Raw genomic sequence first — 19,945 nt, 5'->3', positions numbered from 1 at the left:
ATTCGCCAACTTTAAGGGCATTTAAGTGGACATTGGATAGACACATGGATGAAAATGGAATAGTGTAGGTCAGATGGTTTCACAGCTCGGCGCAACATCGAGGGCCGAAGGGCCTGTACTGCGCTGTAAAATTCTAATTCTAATTCAGTTCAGCTCTTTTTTGAGCCAGGTGTCTGTTATCATAACATCATATTCCCATGTGGCTACCTGCGTCTCCAGATCACCAATTTTATTTCTCACGCTCCATGGACTGCAGCGGTTCAAGAAGGCAGCTCACCACCAATTTCTCAAGGGCAGTTAGGGATGGGCATAAATACTGGCCTAGCCAGCGACACCTACATCCCATGAACAAATAAACAAAAAAATGTGCTCACATACATGCACAGTAGACCCAAATTAGGCCTTGTTGCATTCCCTATTACTCTGACCCTGCCTTATACCTTACTATTTCTTCTTCTAGTGCTGTCTGTCTCTCCTAGTTATTTGTGCACCTTGTTTTTCCTCTCTAATGTTACTTCCTGGCTCCAATCCCCCCACCAAGTTAGTTTAAACCCTCCCCAATAGCGCTAGCAAATCGCCCACAAGGACATTGGTCCCAGCTCTATTCAGTTGCAACCCATGTACAGGTCCCATCTGCCCCCAGAACTGCTCCCTTTGATTGATAAGTTTAATCATGTTGTTGTAAAGTATGGAAATGTTTATCATTTTATATTGAAAACTTAATTTCTAGCCCAGACTCACTAGGCTGAGCACAGAATAAAGTTTTCCAATGGATTCAGTTGGTTCACCACCTCCTTTCTGAAACAAAATTTACAGACAATCAAATTATGAAAAGCTTCTTAACCCCTTAGTTAAAATCCAGGCTGTATCATTTCATTGTGTCCATTAATTCTAAAACCTTTAACTGATGAATGTAACAGATCAGTTATTTGCTGTTTTTAAGATGTGTGTACTATTATAATTTAATTTTCAGATTTTATTCATAGTTAGGACAATTTCCACACACCTGTTGGTCGTTTCACATTGACGTGAAGTAAAATGTATTAATCAATGTGATATCGTTACTATGAGTGTGTCCCAACAGTTACTGTTCACTACTGTCAAGTTATGTGCCAGATAGATATTTTATATGTTTTCTTTTCACATTCTTCAGATTGCAGGCTTCCGAGTAATGGAACAGAAAGAGTGTGAAGCCATGCATTCTCTGAGAGCCGCAAATCTGGCTAAAATGGCAATGGTGGACCGAATTGAAGAGGTGAAGTTCTGTGTCTGTCGCAAAATAGCCAGTGGGTTTATGCTTCAGTGTGAACTTTGTAAAGACTGGTTTCACAGCAATTGTGTTCCTCTGCCAAAAACTGGCACACAGAAGAAAGGACTAGGTTGGCAAACCAAAGAAGTGAAATTCTTATGCCCATTGTGCATGCGTTCCCGACGGCCACGGCTTGAGACCATTCTTTCACTCCTCGTTTCCCTTCAGAAGCTTCCGGTCCGTTTACCTGAAGGGGATGCCTTGCAGTGTCTAACAGAAAGAGCAATGAGCTGGCAGGATCGGGCCAGGCAAGCCCTAGCCACAGATGAACTGTCTTCTGCACTTGCCAAGTTGTCTGTGCTGAGCCAGCGCATGGTGGAACAGGCAGCAAGGGAAAAAACAGAGAAAATTATAAGTGCTGAGCTACAAAAGGCAGCAGCCAACCCAGACTTACAGGTAAGGAAAGAACCAAAAGCATCTGAGGAATGATGAATAGCTGCTGCAAATCAAACCTTAACCTGCTTAATGTATGTGAGATAGAGGTTAGTAACTGCAGACTTTAATCCCTGTCTTTCCAGTGCACACACTTAATGGTCTTGTCAATTGGTGTAATGAATCTGCAAGATTAGCAAACCCACTGGGATGTTGAAATCTCATCAGCTCATAGTGGCAATAGTAAATATATGCTTGTATACAAGTCGTAGCCATGTAGCCAGTGTTTACACACATCTGTAATAAAAACAAGAAATGCTGGAATCACTCAGCAGGTCTGGCAGCATCTGTGGAAAGAGAAGCAGAGTTAACGTTTCGGGTCAGTGACCCTTCTTCGGATCACTGACCCGAAACGTTAACTCTGCTTCTCTTTCCACAGATGCTGCCAGACCTGCTGAGTGATTCCAGCATTTCTTGTTTTTATTTCAGATTTCCAGCATCCGCAGTATTTTGCTTTTATTTACACACATCTGTGTTCTGTTTGACCTCTTACTCATAGAATGATCAGCATGTTGTCTAACAATTAGAGGAATTATTTAGCCGATGCCATTTGCTGATGAACCAGTTAAATTTGTCAATGTTTTCTGCAAGTCTTTGACTTTGTCTCAATAACTGAAACTTCTCATGTCCAAAATAAGATTTCAAAATTAAAAATTCAAAGATATCATTTTTTTGTATTTTTAAAACCTTTATTCAAGTTTTTACTTGACCCTGGGCTTAGTTATGATATTTGTCCAGTTTAGTGAGTGTTAGCAGAGTGTTGATCTTGCAGACTAAGCTTCCACAATTTTCCATTTAAACTAGCCAAATTATAGAATGCTACTCTCCCAATCTGTAACAATATCTATTTGGTTGTTCTTCAAAATTATTTTCAAGAAAGCTAAAGGTCAAATTTCAAAAGCTTTATTCAGGTAAAATGATATTTCGCAATCCTTTCAAATGGAATACGCATTTGTCTTCAAGAGAAGATGAAAAAGGTTCTAAATTGTACTGATAGACATCTATTACTGCTTTTATTTGTGTCCAAATTATAAATACTCTATGAACTTGAAAAACATTTTGAGAGATACCCACAGACAGGTAATGTTTTCTTAATCCTAATTTGAAGCTAAACCTCTCAGGATAGTATCGTCAGTGTTTTATTGATCTTTAGAATATGTAAACAGTTTTAATTATTGACATTGAGGCAGAGACATAAATTGATCTGGAGAGAGAGAGAGACCCATTTCAAGGATCAGTCACAAAACACAACACAATGACAAACCTGTGAGGCCCCTCCCACAGTTCTGACATCTTACACCCTCCACTTAGTGGTAACAGACATCAGAATCCAACAGTGAACCAAACTGACATTTCACCTTGCTTTTTCGTGACAAATATCTTAGGCAGACCCATGCCAAATGTCAGATGGTGCCAGACCAAAAGATCATTCTGTGCCACATTACCAATTCTGAGTAGCAATTAAATTTGACTCAGTCATTATAAATCAGAGGCCTGCTTTTCTTTCTGCATTGAATACATACCTCTTGTTGAGTTTTTAAAAATTCATTCATAGAATGTGGGCGTTGCTGGCCAGGCCAGCATTTATTGCCCATCCCTAATTGCCATGGAGAAGGTGGTGATGAGCTGCCTTCTTGAACCGCTGCAGTCTTTGGGTGTAGGAGTTCCAGGATTTTGACCCAGCAACAGTGAAGGAACAGCGATATAATTCCAAGTCAGGATGATGTGTGGCTTGGAGGAGAGCTTGCAGGTGGTGGTGTTTCCATTCAGCTGCTGCCCTTCTCCTATTTAGTAGAGGTCGTGGGTTTGCAAGGTGTCGTTGAAGGAGCCTTGGTGAGTTACTGCAGTGCATCTTGTAGATGGTACACACTGCTGCTGCTGTGCGTCAGTGGTGGAGGGAGTAAATGTTGAAGGTGGTCGATGGGGTGCCAATCAAGCGGGCTGCTTTGCCCTGGATGGTGTTGAGCTTCTTGAGTGTTGTTGAAGCTGCATTCATGCAGGCAAGTGGAGAGTATTCCATCACACTCCTGACTTGTGCCTTGTAGGCTTTGGGGAGTTGGGAGGTGAGTTGTTCGCCGCAGAATTCCCAGCCTCTGCACTGCTCTTGTAGCCACAATATTTATGTGGCTGGTCCAGTTCAGTTTCTGGTCAATGGTGACTCCCAGGATGATGATAGTGGGGAATTCAGTGATGGTAATGCCGTTGAACATCATGGGGAGATGGTTAGATTCTCTTTTGTTGGAGATGGTCATTGCCTGACACTTGTGTGGCGTGACTGTTATTTGCCACTTATCAGCCCAAGCCTTGATGTTGCCCAGGTCTTGCTGCATATGGACATGGGCTGCTTCAGTATCTGAGGAGTCATGATCAGTGCTTGACATTGTGCAATCATCAGTGAACATCCCCACTTCTGACATTATGATGGAGGAGCAATCATTGATGAAGCAGCTGTAGATGGTTGGGCCTAGGACACTACCTTGAGGAACTCCTGCAGTGAGATGATTGACCTCCAACAACCACAACCATCTTCCTTTGTGCTAGGTATGACTCCAACCAGTGGAGAGTTTTCCCCCTGATTCCCATCAACTCAGTTTTTCTAGTGTTCCTTGATACCATACTCGGTTAAATGCTGCCTTGATGTCAAGGGCAATTACTCACCTCACCTCTTGAGTTCAACTCCTTTGTCCATGTTTGGATCAAGGCTGTAATGAGGTCAGGAGCTGAGTGGCTCTGGTGGAACCCAGACTGAGCATCAGTGAGTAGGTTATTGCTGAGCAAGTGTGCTTGATAGCACTGTCGACGACATCTTCCATCACTTTGCTGATGATCAAGAGTAGATAGGGTGGTTAATTGGCCGGGTTGGATTCGTCCTGCTTTTTGTGGACAGGACGTACCTGGGCAATTTTCCACATTGTTGGGTTGATCCCAGTGTTGCAACTGCACTGGAACAGTTTGGCTAGGGGCGCAGCTAGTTCTGGAGCACAAGTTTTCAGTGCTACTGCCAGAGTGTTGTCAGGGCCCATGATCTTTGCAGTATCAAATACCATCAGCCGTTTCTTGATATCATGTGGAGTGAATTGAATTGGCTGAAGACTGGCATCTGTGATGCTGGGGACCTCAGGAGGAGGTCGAGATGGATCATCTACTCGGCACTTCTGGCTGAAGATGGTTGCAAATGCTTCAGCCTTGCCATTTCCACTGATGTGCTGGGCTCCCCCATTGTTGAGGATGGGGATATTTGTGGAGCCTCCTCCTCCTGTTAGTTGTTTAATTGTCCACCACCATTCACGACTGAATGAGGCAGGACTACAAAGGATGTGTTGGTTGTGGGATCGTTTAGCCCTGTCTGTCACGTGCTGCTTCCACTGTTTGGCATACAAGTAGTCCTGTGTTGTAGCTTCACCAGGCTGGCGCTTCATTTTGAGGAATGCCTGGTGCTGTTCCTGCCTCCTGCACTCTTCATTGAACCAGGTTTGTTTCCCTGGTTTGATAGTAATGGTAGAGTGGGGGATATGCCGGACCATGAGGTTACAGGTTGCGTTGAATACAATTCTGCTGCTGCTGATGGCCTACCATGGGCGCCCAGTTTTGAGTTGCTAGATCTGTTCGAATTCTATCCCATTTAGCATGATGGTAGTGCCACACAACATGATGGAGGGTATCCTCAATGTGAAGACGGGAATTCATCTCAAGGACTGTGTGGTGGTCACGCCTACTGTACTGCCATGGACAGATGCATCTGCAACAGGTAAATTGGTGAGGTCAAGTAGGTTTTTCCCCTTGTTGGTTCCGTCACCATCTGCCGCAGACTCAGTCTAGCAGCTCTGTGCTTTAGGACTTGGTCAGTAGTATACAACACTATAACTTCCAACTTACTGGAGTATTGCCATTGGATGGGGTTTGTGTGATATTATGGATATAATATATGAAATGTAGCTGCTGTCAATCACAGGCCTTGTCAAAGTGCACTTCATAATCGATAAGGTGATAGTCACACATTGCACATTTTGAGAAATGCTCTTGAAATGAAGATGCTCTGAATGCAGAGATATTGTTGAAAGTTCTGTGCTGTTTTACTGAGGTATCATTTGTTCTGAGAAAAGCTGAGGCATTCAAGCAAAAACTACACTGAGGGTATTAAAATACAGGAAACACAATTCAATGCAGACATTTGCTGCAGTGAAATATGTAGTTTATAAAAACATTTTATGCAATAATAAACATTAGCAATACCAGTTACTAAGAGGAAAAATGGCAGCTGAAGTCCTTTTCAAAACATTTTGAGTGATGCAATTTGCTTACAAAAGAAGTGACAGTGAAATACTGACATATTCCTTTTGGGTTTCCCATTATACTTCGACTTGCTTCCCGATATATAGCTAAAGAAATAAGAGATGCCTAAATTTGGCTTGCTCAAACCATTTTACTTCAGCTGGTTTGATTATATTTATATCTCCATTATGGTTCACGCTACCAACCGCCTACTGGTGTACATATTAGTGAACTAATCTTTGCTTGACAAAGTCATCAAAGAGAAAGTAAGAAAATCACAAGCTATATTCCGAGATTGTATTGTGACTAGATTCCAGGCTGATAGGGTTAAACAGGATGTGAAGGGTTCAGTTGCTGTTGACGATAATTCAGGTGTTTGGCTGAAACTGTTTTCAGGTATTTGTATTGAGATGGTGGTAAAGACTCCAAGGCTGACAATGGTGAATTGTTTAGCAGAACGCACAACAGGCAGCCCCTGACTTGAGAAACCTGTTTCAGAGGCCATGTTCTGTCTCAGAAGTTAAAAAGAGTCCCTGAGCGTTATGATGCTAGGATGATAGGGTGATATTCTGATGAGGAAGTGCAGACCTTCCCTAAGGCCCGCTGGTGAGGATTGGGCTGTAGTTCATCAAATTGTTGTCCCTCCTTAGTACTGTACCGAAATTTTGAGAATTGCTCGTGAGATTCCTGTTGCACGCCATTTGGGGATTTGGAAGACTCCGGACTCATCAATGTATTGATGCATTTTTATTGGCCGAAGCTGCACAGGGATGTGGTTGACTTCTGTAAGATATGTCACAAGTCAGATGATTGGGAAGCCACAGGCGATAGAGAATATAGGTGGTGATACTGGTGCATGTTATAAACCAGAGGATGAGCCTGAGACTGAGTGTTCTCAGATTGAATCTCCTGTGGTGAAGCTGGTGTCACGGAGGCATTCAAGGATGAGATACTACAACATCTACCTGAGCCACAGCGGAAAGACATAGCTGGCCTATTGAGGGAATATGCCCAGATAAGCTAGGTGGTACTTCTCTGGGGATTCATGAGGGTGAGGTATAGGAAGCTGAAACCAATTAAACAAAACCGGTACAGACTGAATCCCCGTAAACTGCCCAAAGTCGGGGAGAAGGTTCATTACATGTTGAGTTATGATATAATTGAACCCAGTCAAAGTAGTTGGAGTTCTCCTGTTGTTTAGTGTCAAAACCAGACAGTTCTCAAAGGTTCTGCATAAATTGCCAAAAAGTTAATTTGGTAACTAGGACCGATTCCTATTCGATCCCAATGCTTGAGGATTGTATTGATAGGGTGGGGAACCCTGCCTTTGTTACTAAGACTGATTTGCTTAAAGGATATTGGCAAGTCCCCTTATCTGACCAAGCCAAAGAAATTGCTGTTTTGTGACACTAGATGGTCTGTTCCAGTGTAAAGTCATGTCATTTGGTATGAAAAATGTGCCAGCCACATTTCAAAGATTGACCAATCAGGTAATCGCAGATTTGAGTAATTGTGTTGTGTACATCGATGATCTTTTGGTGTACAGTGACATTAAACCCATTAATCACTACACCAGCGGTGTCCCTTCAGTTGTCTAGGCATTAAGCTCTGGAATTCCGTCCCTAAATCTCTCCTTTAGGATGCTTCTTGTAGCCTTCCTCTTTAACCAAGCTTTACGCCATCTGGTCCAGTAAGCTCCTTATTTCTCTTGGTGTCACATTTTGTTTGGGATCGCTATATAAATGCAATTTGTTGCATTAAGGGATGATCTGACAGAGCAGTTGGTTTTATTCTCTCCACAGGAACATTTGCAGAGTGTCCAACAGTCTGCCTTCAGCAGAAGCATGGGGAGTTTGGCAAACTCACCCAGAAAATCTCTTGAATTGGACGAGGAGGAGACGGACTCTGATGATGATATCAGAGACGTGTATCGCTACGAGAAAAAAGTAAGTCTGTTTTATGTAAATAATTTCATTCCTGTCCAGAGTGACATATTTTGCTGCAAGTATCCAATAGTTTTGATGAGTGAACTGGTGTATTGCTCACATGTTAGGCAGAATCAATGTCTGTTGCATTATTAGCTGTTTTTCTCCATGCTATTTTCCATAAAGAGTACAGCAGGAACTGTATTCTGATGCATTGAATCATTATGGAACATTTGTGCCTTTGAGTCTATGCCAGCTCTCTGTAGAGCAGTCCAGTCAGTCCCTTTCCCCCGCTCTATCCCCGTAGCGCTGCAAGTTTATTTCCTTCAAACATCCATGCAATTTCCTTTTGAATTCATTGATCATACTGCTTTTGCACCTTTGTAGACAGCGAGTTCCAGGTCATTACCACTCACTGTCTAAAAAGAAAAATTGGCGCAGTTGGATTGGAAATCAAGATTATTAGGTGAAACAGTAAATGATTAAAGAGGAGGTGGTTCTGATACAACACACGTTCTTATGAGGGGGAAATGAAGTGCATCCAAACTCAGACTCCCTGTATGACTCAAGATAGCAAGATTAAAATGAAACAGAAAAAGGATGCTTATGTTAAATGTCAGGTTCAGAACACAGTAGAGAGCCAAGCTAAATACAGAAAGTGCAGAGGAAAACTGAGAATACGAAAGGCAAAGAGAAAGTATAAGAAGAGATTAGCAGGTAGTATAAAAGGGAGCACTAAAGTCTCTTCTAAACATATACAAAGTGAAAGGGTGGAGCTAATTAGGGACCAAAAAAGAGATCATCTTGTGGAGGCAGGGGGCTTGGCTGAGATACTCCATGAGTAATAAAAATGTACTGGAAATACTCAGCAGGTCAGGCAGCATCTGTGGAGAGAGAAACAGTTAACATTTCAGGTCTGTGATCTTTCATAAGAAGATGGGGAACCCACCACCAGTCATTAATTGGTCTGGAACGTTAGAATCGCTCAGGGAGATGCTCCAGCTGGCTGAGGCGGGATTTGCCGCCCCCACACCCCCAGCATGGATTTCTAAAGGGTAGATCAGGGCTGGCCAACTTTTTCGCGTGGGAGGCCACATTACAATCTTTGTCATACGTGTAGGGCGGGTGAGACAATTTCGGAAAGATAAAGGTATTAAAAATGTATATTGCTATTGATCAAAACAACAAATATGCATTTTTGTGAAGAAGCTTTAAATGAGAAGATTAATTTATTGACTTACTTCCTCGTCATATGTTGGACACTGATTTAGTGAGATACCTTGCATTTTTTTGCTTGCACATGTAGGCAATGTTTACCCGCGTACCGTAGTGATGCGCAGTATTCCAGATAGATGTCGATCTGTCAGGAGTCGCAGAGAGATACAGAACTGAAACAGGCCCTTCGGCCCACCGAGTCTGTGCAGACCAACAACCGCCCATTTATACTAATCTTACATTAATCCCATATTCCCTACCACATCCCCACCATTCTCTTACTACCTACCTACACTAGGGGCAATTTACAATGGCCAATTTACCTATCAACCTGCAAGTCTTTGGCTGTGGGAGGAAACCAGAGCACCCGGCGGAAACCCATGTGGTCACAGGGAGAACTTGCAAACTCCACACAGGCAGTACCCAGAACTGAACCTAGGTCACTGTGAGGCTGTGGTGCTAACCACTGCGCCACTGTGGCCATGATCACTCTTCTTCTCTCGCTCTCGCTCATAACTGATGAATCTGATTTAACTTTTTGAAAAAGTGACTAAAGTAGTGGACAGTGGAAGGTCTGGATGTTATTTATATGGACTTCCAGAAGGTATTTGATAAAGTCACTCAGATTGCTAAAGTCGAATTTCATGGAACTGAAGGCAAATTATTGACCTGGTTAGATTAGAAGCAGCAAAAGTTAGAGAGTTGGGTTAATGAACAGATGTGCTAATTGACAGGATGTGGCTGGTGATGTCCAGCAAGAACCTGTGTTGGGGCCTCAACTATTCACTAATTATTAATTACTTCGATGATGGCATAGCGAGGCACATATCCAAGTTTGCCATTGACACAAAGGTAGGTGATATTGTAAGCAGCCTAGATGGAAGTGTAACCTTATAAAGAGATATTGATAGATAAAGTAAATGGCAAAACTGTGGCAAATGGATTTCACGGTAAGCAAATGTGAGATTATTTCTGATGAAGGGTCACTGACCTGAAACGTTAACTCTGCTTCTCTCTCCACAGATGCTGCCAGACCTGCTGAGTGTTTCCTGCATTTCTTGTTTTTATTTCAGATTTCCAGCATCTGCAGTATTTTGCTTTTATTTTAGTGAGATTATCCACTTTGGACCTGAAAAAGGATGGATCAGAGCACCTTTTTAAATGGTGAAAGGCTAGAAGCAGTGGAGGCCCAAAGAGACTTAGGGGTCCACATAGATCATTAAAAAGTCATGAACAACTGCAGAAAACAATCAGTACAGTTAATGGAATGCTGGCCTTTATATCTAAAGGGCTAGAATACAAGGTGGTAGAAGTCATGCTGTGGCAACTCACCCACAAGAGGAAATAGTTTCTCTCTTTCTTACCCTACCAAATTGATTCATCATCTTAAACAGCTCAGAGCACCCCTTAATCTTCTACACTCAAGTGAATCAGCACTATATCCTCTCCCAGGCCAATATAGTCTTCCTGAGGTACAGTGCCCAGAACTGAATACAGTACTCAAGAAAGGGTCTCACTTTAGCTCTTTGCAGCTGTAACATAACTTCCAAAGCCCTTGAGATAAAGAGCAACATTGCATTAAATTCTTAAACTACCTTTTGTATCTATCCACTAGCTTTTAGTGATTACTGTACATGGACCACTAAACCTCTCTGTTCATCTACAGTTCCTAACTTTTCACTGTTTAGAAAAATACTTGGCTTTGTCTTTCTTGGGTTCAAAGTGGGTGACCTCACACTTCCCTACTTTTAATTCCATCTGCCACAGTTTTGCTCACTCATTTAATCTACCAGCGCCCCTTGAATCTATAATCTAACAGCGCGCCTTTGCAATGTTTTACTTCCATCTACACTAGTTACTGAAATAAAAACAGAAAATGCAGGAAATGCGCAGCAGGTCTGGCAGCATCTGTGGAGAGAGAAACAGAGTTAATGTTTCAGGTAAGTGATCTTTCATCAGAACTGGGAAAAGTTGCATTTTAGGTTTTAGGCAAGTGACAGTGGGGAGGGTGATAAAAGGAAGAAAAGGGAAAGTCTGTGATAGGGTGAAAGACAGGAGAGATTAAATAACAAAAGTGTTAGTGCAAGGCCAAAGGGATTGGCAATGGGACAAGTCAAAAAACAAAAGATGTGTCCAAAGCAGGTGTGAATGGCAGAATCATGGACAACAGCAAAGCGGAAAAATACGAGAGAGAAACCAAAACCAGCAAAGAAAAAGGAAACACAATTTGGGCAGAGGTTACGACCTGAAATTGTTGAATTCAGCGTTGAGTCCGGAAGACTGTAAAGTGTCTAATCAACAGATGAGGTGCTGTTCCTCAAGCCTGCATTGAGCTTCATTGGAACGCAGCAGGAGGCTAAGGGCAGAGAAATCAGAGCGGGAGAAAGGAGGAGAATTAAAATGACAGACGGCCAGAAGCTTAGATGGGGGTGTTCTGCAAAGGGGTAACCCAGTCTGCATTTGGTCTTCCCAATGTAGAGGAGACCACACTGTGAGCAACGAATACAGTGTACTAAAGTAGTACAAGTAAATTGCTGTTTCACCTGGATGGAGTGTTTGGGGCCTTGCCTGGTGAAAAGGGAGGAGGTAAAAGAGGAGGTGTTGCAATCCTATACTTGCATAGAAAGGTGCTGTGGGGAGAAGAGGGATGTTGGGGGTCATTGAGGAGTGGACCAGATGTCATGGAGGGAAAGGTCCTATCAGAATGCTGAGAGGAGTGTTGAAGATGTGTTTGGTGGTGGAAATGGCAGAGGATGATCTGTTGAATGTGGAGGCTTGTCTGAAGGAAGGTGAGAACAAGGGGAAGCCTATCCTGGTTCTGGGTGGTGGGGGAGAGGAAGGGGTGAAAGCAGAACTGTGTGAAATGGAACGGGCACAATCGAGGGCTCTGTCAATCACAGTTGGCGGGGTGGATTCTCACTTGAGGAAAAAGGAAGGCATATCGGAAGCCCTGGTATGGAAGGTTGCATTGTCAGAATAGATGCGACGGAGTCAGAGAAACTAGGAGAATGGAATAGAGTCCTTACAGGAAACAGGATGAGAGAAAGTGTAATCAAGGTAGCTGTGGGAATAAGTGGTCTTATAATGAATATTGGTTGGTAGCCTATCCCCAGAAATGGAGACGGAGAAGTCGAGGAAGGGAAGGGAAGAGCTGGAGATGGACCATGTGAAGGTGAGAGAATGCTGGAAATTGGAAGCAAAGCTGATGAAATTTTCCAGTTTGGAACAAGAGCAGGAAGCGGCGCCAATACAGTCATCATTGCACTAGAAAAAGAGGTGAAGGAGGGAGCTGGAGTAGGACTGGAACTAGGAATATTCCAAGTATCCCATAGAAAGGCAGGCAGAGCTAGGACCCATGTACCTTTTATTTGGCGGAAATGAGTGGAGTTAAAGGAGCAGTTGTTCAATGTGAGAACAAGCTCAGTCAGATGGAAGTGGATGGGGACTGGCTGGGCTGCTGTTCAATGGAGAAGCAGAGAGCCCTCAGACCAACCTGGCGGGGATGGAGGTGGTGAGAGATTGGATGATACTATTGTGGAACCTAATTTGGTGTCATCAGCAAGTTTGTATATATGGCTCCCTGTTCATTCGCCCAAATCATCTATACATATAGTGAAAAGCTAAGCCCACAGTATAGATCCCTAGGGGAAGAGTACTAGTCACATGCTACATACCCATTATCCTTACTCTCTGTCTTCTCCTTCCTAACCGATTTCCCTGTTAGTTAGGAAGTAGACATGCTGTTGTCTCACAATTATCTTTCCACTTTTCTGATTACTGCTTATTCGCATTCCTTCAGTCTTGCTTTTGCACTTACCCACAATACTGAGCCTTGGTTGGTCAAAGTCATAAGTGTTTCAATTCCTCCAAAACACCACAACCTACAGAAAGTCCTGCAGTCGCATCATCTTCACCCTCTCCAAGCTTCTCCCGTTTTCTCATGCCCCAGCATTACCATTTTAAAAAGTTCCTCCTGGTTTTAAGATCTGTCTACAATCTATGTGTTAGTGATCTTCTTCTACCTTGTGCCCCACATGCACCCTCCACTCCTCTAATACTGACATTTGTTCAGCTACTTTTAGAAAACCCCTTTTATAGCTCCTTTAAAACATTTGATTTCCCCAAACTAACCTCTCCTTTCTTCCCCCTTATGCATGCTCAGTTTTAATTGTATCCTTTGATCCTTAACTGTAACGTGCTTAGAGAATTATATAAATCCAGTAACATCCAGTATTTTTTAGCCTATTTTAGCTTGCTGGGTGAATTGATCTTGGAGAATGTTGGTCTCAAACATTGACAGTTTTCTTTGTTTCCCAGGATGGTGCAAGCAGCATATCATCAGGTAGCTTGGAGCCAAATCTGTTCTGTGATGAAGAAATTCCAATAAAAGCAGAAGAAGTGGTGTCACATGTATGGCCAGCTACACCATCTTTCTGTGCAGAACATGCATATTCATCAGCATCAAAGTCCTTCTCGCAAGGTCAGTCTGACACTATACTGCATATGCCTTTTCTCATGAGCCTTCAGGTCACTTACTCACCATTATGTATTGCTACATATAAATTCTGTTAGCTGCTTTCCAAGCTATTAAAGCATCTATATTATTTCCACCTTTGTCACCTTTCACTTTTGGAATTCTAGTTAAGTACTGTTTGATCTTTTGAATTCATGTACTCAAATCTACCTCTAGATATGATACATTCCCAGATCAAACCTATAGCACTGACTGGCGCAAGTTGCTGGTTGATTCTCAGAGCTGGAGAGAAGACATTGGGATATTGATGTTCATGTAATGTACTTCTCCTCTTGCAAGGAATTGAAGAGAACTTCAAAACGATACCTTTTATTTCGTACCTTGTTCCACACGGCTCAGTTCCCCTTTGAAATCTTTCTTGTCTATCGCACCACAAGCCCTATTATGAGCTCACTCCTCCCTTTTCCGGCACCAGATCTGGCTGGACCACATCAGAACTTGCTGCATACATTCAAACTGGTAGTAGCTGTTGGTGCATTTTGGAAGAACATACATGATGAATACAACCGGGTACAGCATTTTTGAGAATGCCTGGCTACTTGGAGAGTAGAAGTTACCTAATTTATGTTGATGCTGAACTGGTCCCGCCCAAGCCCCCTCCTTCCCTTCTCTCGTGCTTCCGTGCTCAGTGACTCCGAGAGTCATCGTCATTATTGGGCACAGAAGAAAAAAGAAAAATTTATATAGTGCCTTGCATGACCACCAGATGTCTCAAGTGCTTTACAGCCAATTAAGTACTTCATTTTTGAAGTGTAATCACTGTTGTAATGAAGGAAACATGGCAGCCAGTATACACAAAGCAAACTCTCAGAAACAGCAAAGTGATAATGACAAGATATAATCAGTTTTTGTGATGTTGATTGAGGGATAGATATTGGCCAGGACACAGGGGAGAACTCCCCTGCTCTTCTTCAAAATAGTGCCATGGGATCTTTAACATTCACCCAAACAGGCAGATGGGCCTCGGTTTAATGTTTCATCCGAAAGATGGCACCTCTGACAGTACAGCAATCTCTCAGTACTGCACTGCAGTGTCAGCCTTGATTTGTGTCCTCCAACCCTGGAGTGGGACTTGAATCTGGAACCTTAAGACTCAAGCAAGAGTGCTGCCATCTGAACCACAGCTGACGGCATTTAACCTATCGGGTTCATGCCAGATCTCCGTAAAGTAATCCAGTCAGTCCCATTTCCCATGCTCTAGTCCCGTAGCCCTGCAGGTTTATTTCCTCCAAGTGCACATCCAGTTTCCTTTTGAAATTGTGGATCGTCTTCGGCTTCCACCACCCTCATAGGCAGTGAGTTCCAAGTCAGTATTATTCACCGTGTAAAAAATGTTCTTCCTCATATCCTCTCTGCAACACTTGTCCAAAACCTTAAATCTGTGACCTCTAATCTTGTACCATAAGCCACTGGGAATAGTTTACCTAAACAGTTTATCTAAACCTGTCATAATCTTGTATACCTCTATCAAATTTCTCCTCAACCTCCTTTTCTCCAAGGGAGAACAACTCCAGCTTCTCCAACCTAACCTTGTCACTAAAATCCCTCATCCTTGGAACTATTCTGGTAAATCTCCTCTGCACCCTCTCAAGGACCCTCACATCCTTCCTAAAGTGTGGTGACCAGAACTGGATGGAATACTGTATTTGTGACATAGCCAGAGCTTTATAAAGGTTCAGCATAACTTCCCTGCTTTTGTACTTAATACCTCTATTTATGAAGCCCAAGATCCCACATGCTTTGCTAACTGCTCTCTCAATATGTCCAGCCACCTTCAAAGGTTGATGCACGTGCACCCCCAGGTCCCTCTGTTCCTGCATGCTCTTTAGAACTGTGCCATTAAATATATATTGCCTCTCCCTTCTGCCAAAATGCATCACCTCACACTTTTCTATATTAAATTCCATTTGCCACTTGTCTGCCTATTCTGCTAACCATCTCACTGTTTGCCACACCTTCAAGTTTGGTACCATCAGCAGATTTTGAAATTTTATTCTGTAGTCCAATATCCAAGTCATTTATATATAGCAAAAAAAGCAGTTGTCCTAGCAGTGACCCTTGGGGAACACCACTGTATACCATCCTCCAGTCTGAAAAACATCCATTTACCACAACTCGATGTTTTCTGTGCTTAAGCCAATTTTTTATCCAAACTGATGCTGACACTCCTATTCCATGCACCTCAATTTAGTTAACCAGCCTTTTATGTGGTACTTTGCGAAATACTTTCTTAAAATCCATATAGACAACAGCCAGTGCATTCCCTTCATCTGTTATTTCATCAAAAAGTTTAATCAAATTAGTCAAGCACTGCCGCTTTCCCGTTAATCCCCTTCCCAACAAAACAATAACAGATTTCCATTGTTCCTTTTTGAACAGCGGTAGCAGTGAGAGTGTGAGCCAGGGGGCAGCTGGGAAGGTAAGTTTCACTATAAAGTACTTACCTAGTGATTCGGCAGCTTCTTTTTGAACCGCGGTAGCAGTGAGAGTGTGAGCCAGGGGGGCAGCTGGGAAGGTAAGTTTCAGTATAAAGTACTTACCTAGCAATTCAGCAGCTTCTTTTTGAACCGCGGTAGCAGTGTGAGTGCGAGCCAGGGGGCAGCTGGGAAGGTAAGTTTCAGTATAAAGTACTTAACTAGCAATTCAGCAGCTTCGGCAGGGTGGGGGAAAAAAACTGAAAAAGTGACGTCACAGGAAAGCTGTGACCTGATTGGTAGGGAATCTATACCGAATTTGAAAATAAAACTGATAAAAATTGATTAAAACACTAATTAACTAATTAATAAGTAGAGTAACTAAACCAGAGGGAGGAGATTACTGTATTTAGACAGCATTTAATATTTATTGTAGAAATATAGCACTAGGGACCACATAGTGAAGTGTATCATAATTTAGTAAGGATTTAATATGTATTTATTTATTTTATATCAATTAACTAATTAAGGATAGAAATGTCAGTTAGAGGGGTGAAGTGCTTCACCTGTGAGATGTGGGAGGTCCGTGATGCTTCCAGCGTTCCGGGCGACTACATCTGCAGGAAGTGTACCTAGTTGCAGCTCCTCACAGACTGCATGGATCGGTTGGAGCGGCAATTGGATGCACTTAGGAGCATGCAGGTGGCGGAAAGCGTCATAGACAGGAGTTTTAGAGAAGTGGTTAAACCCAAAGTGCAGGCAGATAGATGGGTGATCGCTAGAAGGGGCAGGCAGTCAGTGCAGGAATCACCTGTGGCTAACCCCCTCTCTTAACAGGTATACCGTTTTGGATACTGTTGGGGGGGGGGGATGGCCTATCAGGGGAAAACAGCAGCAGCCAGAGCAGTGGCACCACGGTTGGCACTGTTGTTCAGCAGGGAGGGACAAAGCGCAGAAGAGCAATAGTTATAGGGGACTCTATAGTCAGGGGCACAGATAGGCGCTTCTGTGGACGTGAAAGAGACTCCAGGATGGTATGTTGCCTCCCTGGTGCCAGGGTCAAGGATGTCTCTGAACGGACAGAGGGCATTCTGAAGGGGGAGGGTGAACAACCAGAGGTTGTGGTACACATCGGTACCAATGACATAGGCAGGAAGAGTGATGAGGTCCTGCAGGGGGAGTTTAGGGAGTTAGGTAGTAAGTTACAAAAACAGGACCTCGAGGGTTGTAATCTCAGGATTACTCCCTGTGCCACGTGCCAGTGAGGCTAGAAATAGGAAGATAGTGCAGCTAAACACGTGGCTGAGCAGCTGGTGTGGAAGGGAGGGTTTCAGATATCTGGACCATTGGACTCTCTTCAGGGACAGATGGGACCTGTACAAGAAGGACGGGTTGCATCTAAACTGGAAGGGCACTAATATCCTGGCTGCAAGGTTTGCTCGCGTCACTCGGGAAGGTTTAAACTAGTGTGGCAGGGGGGTGGGAACCAGAGCAGTAGGACAGCTAGTGAAGTAAATGAGGAGGACATAGTAAATAAGGCCAGTAGGACTAAGAGGAAGAGCAGGCAGGGAGATGTTGCTGAGCACAGCGGGACTGGTGGTCTGAAGTGCATTTGTTTCAATGCGAGAAATATAACAGGTAACGTAGATGAACTTAGAGCTTGGATTAGTACTTGGAAATATGATGTTGCTATTACTGAGATTTGGTTGAGGGAAGGGCAGGATTGGCAGCTAAATGTTCCAGGCTTTAGAAGCTTCAGGCGGGATAGAGGGGGATGTAAAAGGGGTGGGGGAGTTGCATTACTAGTTAAGGAGAATATCACAGCTGTACTGCGGGAGGACACCTCGGAGGGGTCATGCAGCGAGGCAATATGGGTGGAGCTCAGGAATAGGAAGGGTGCAGTCACGATGTTGGGGGTTTACTACAAGCCTCCCAACAGCCAGCGGGAGGTAGAGGAGCAGATATGTAGACAGATTTTGGAAAGATGTAAAGGTAACAGGGTTGTAGTGGTGGGTGATTTTAATTTCCCCAATATTGACTGGGACTCACAGTGCTAGGGGCTTGGATGGGGCAGAATTTGTGAGGAGCATCCAGGAGGGCTTCTTGAAACAGTATGTAGTCCAACTAGGGATGGGGCCATTCTGGACCTGGTATTGGGGAATGAGCCCGGCCAGGTGGTCGAAGTTTCAGTAGGGGAGCATTTCGGGAGCAGTGACCATAATTTCATACGTTTTAAGGTACTTGTGGATAAGGATAAGAGTAGTCCTCGGGTGAAGGTGCTAAATTGGGGGAAGGCTAATTATAACAATATTAGGCAGGAACTGAAGAATTTAGATTGGGGGCGGCTGTTTGAGGGTAAATCAACATCTGACATGTGGGACAAAAACAAGAAATGCTGGATTCACTCAGCAGGTCTGGCAGCATCTGTGGAAAGAGAAGCAGAGTTAACGTTTCGGGTCAGTGACCCTTCTTCGGAACTGCATGTGGGAGTCTTTCAAACGTCAGCTGATTAGAATCCGGGACCAGCATGTTCCTGTGAGGAAGAAAGATAAGTTTTGCAAGTTTCGGGAAGCTTGGATAACACGGGATATTGTGAGCCTAGTCAAAAAGAAAAAGGAAGCATTTGTAAGGGCTGGAAGGCTAGGAACAGATGAAGCCTTGAGGAATATACAGACAGTAGGAAGGAACTTAAGCAAGGAGTCAGGAGGGCTAAAAGGGGTCATGAAAAGTCATTGGCCAACAGGATTAAGGAGAATCCCAAGGCTTTTTATACATATATAAAGAGCAAGAGGGTAACCAGGGAAAGGGTTGGCCCACTCAAGGACAGAGATGGGAATCTTTGCGTGGAGCCAGAGGAAATGGGCGAGGTGCTAAATGAGTACTTTGCATCAGTATTCACCAAGGAGAAGGACTTGGTGGATGATGAGCCTAGGGAAGGGAGTGCAGATAGTCTCAGTCATCTCATTATCAAAAAGGAGGAGGTGTTGGGTGTCTTGCAAAGCATTAAGGTAGATAAGTCCCCAGGCCCTGATGGGATCTACCCGAGAATACTGAGGGAGGCAAGGGAAGAAATTGCTGGGGCCTTGACAGAAATCTTTGTATCCTCATTGGCTACAGGTGAGGTCCCAGAGGACTGGAGAATAGCCAGTGTTGTTCCTTTGTTTAAGAAGGGTGGCAAGGATAATCCAGGAAATTATAGGCCGGTGAGCCTTACGTCAGTGGTAGGGAAACTATTAGAGAGGATTCTTCGGGACAGGATTTACTCCCATTTGGAAACAAACAAACTTATTAGCGAGAGACAGCATGGTTTTGTGAAGGGGAGGTCGTGTCTTACTAATTTGATTTGAGTATTTTGAGGAAGTGACGAAGATGATTGATGAGGGAAGGGCGGTGGATGTTGTCTATCTGGACTTTAGTGAAGCCTTTGACAAGGCCCCGCATGGCAGACTGGTACAAAAGGTGAAGTCATACGGGATCAGAGGTGAGCTGGCAAGATGGATACAGAACTGGCTCGGTCACAGAAGACAGAGGGTAACAGTGGATGGGTGTTTTTCTGAATGGAGGGATGTGACTAGTGGAGTTCTGCAGGGATCAGTGCTGGGACCTTTGCTGTTTGTAGTATATATAAATGATTTGGAGGAAAATGTAGCTGGTCTGATTAGTATGTTTGCGGACGACACAAAGGTTGGTGGAGTTGCGGATAATGATGAGGATTGTCAGAGGATACAGCAGAATATAGATCGGTTGGAGACTTGGGCGGAGAAATGGCAGATGGAGTTTAATCCGGACAAATGTGAGGTAATGCATTTTGGAAGGTCTAATGCAGGTGGGAGGTATACAGTAA

At 43.6% G+C, this 19,945-nt stretch overlaps 1 protein-coding gene across 2 annotated transcripts in view; it reads left to right on the top strand.

The window, feature by feature from the left end:
* The window catches only part of kdm5a (lysine demethylase 5A), a 390,488-nt gene that overhangs the window by 351,965 nt on the left and 18,578 nt on the right, over positions 1–19,945 (top strand). For both annotated transcript variants that reach the window (XM_068051114.1, XM_068051113.1), the window contains 3 exons: positions 1,154–1,705; positions 7,816–7,959; positions 13,471–13,633. In XM_068051114.1, coding sequence (XP_067907215.1) covers positions 1,154–1,705; positions 7,816–7,959; positions 13,471–13,633 — 859 coding nt within the window. The remainder of the gene's footprint in view (positions 1–1,153; positions 1,706–7,815; positions 7,960–13,470; positions 13,634–19,945) is intronic.

Source organism: Heterodontus francisci, chromosome 18, assembly GCF_036365525.1.
Source record: "Heterodontus francisci isolate sHetFra1 chromosome 18, sHetFra1.hap1, whole genome shotgun sequence".
Lineage (NCBI taxonomy): Eukaryota > Metazoa > Chordata > Chondrichthyes > Heterodontiformes > Heterodontidae > Heterodontus > Heterodontus francisci.
Note: the sequence above shows the minus strand (reverse complement) of the source record. Positions and strands in the feature narration are given on the sequence as shown.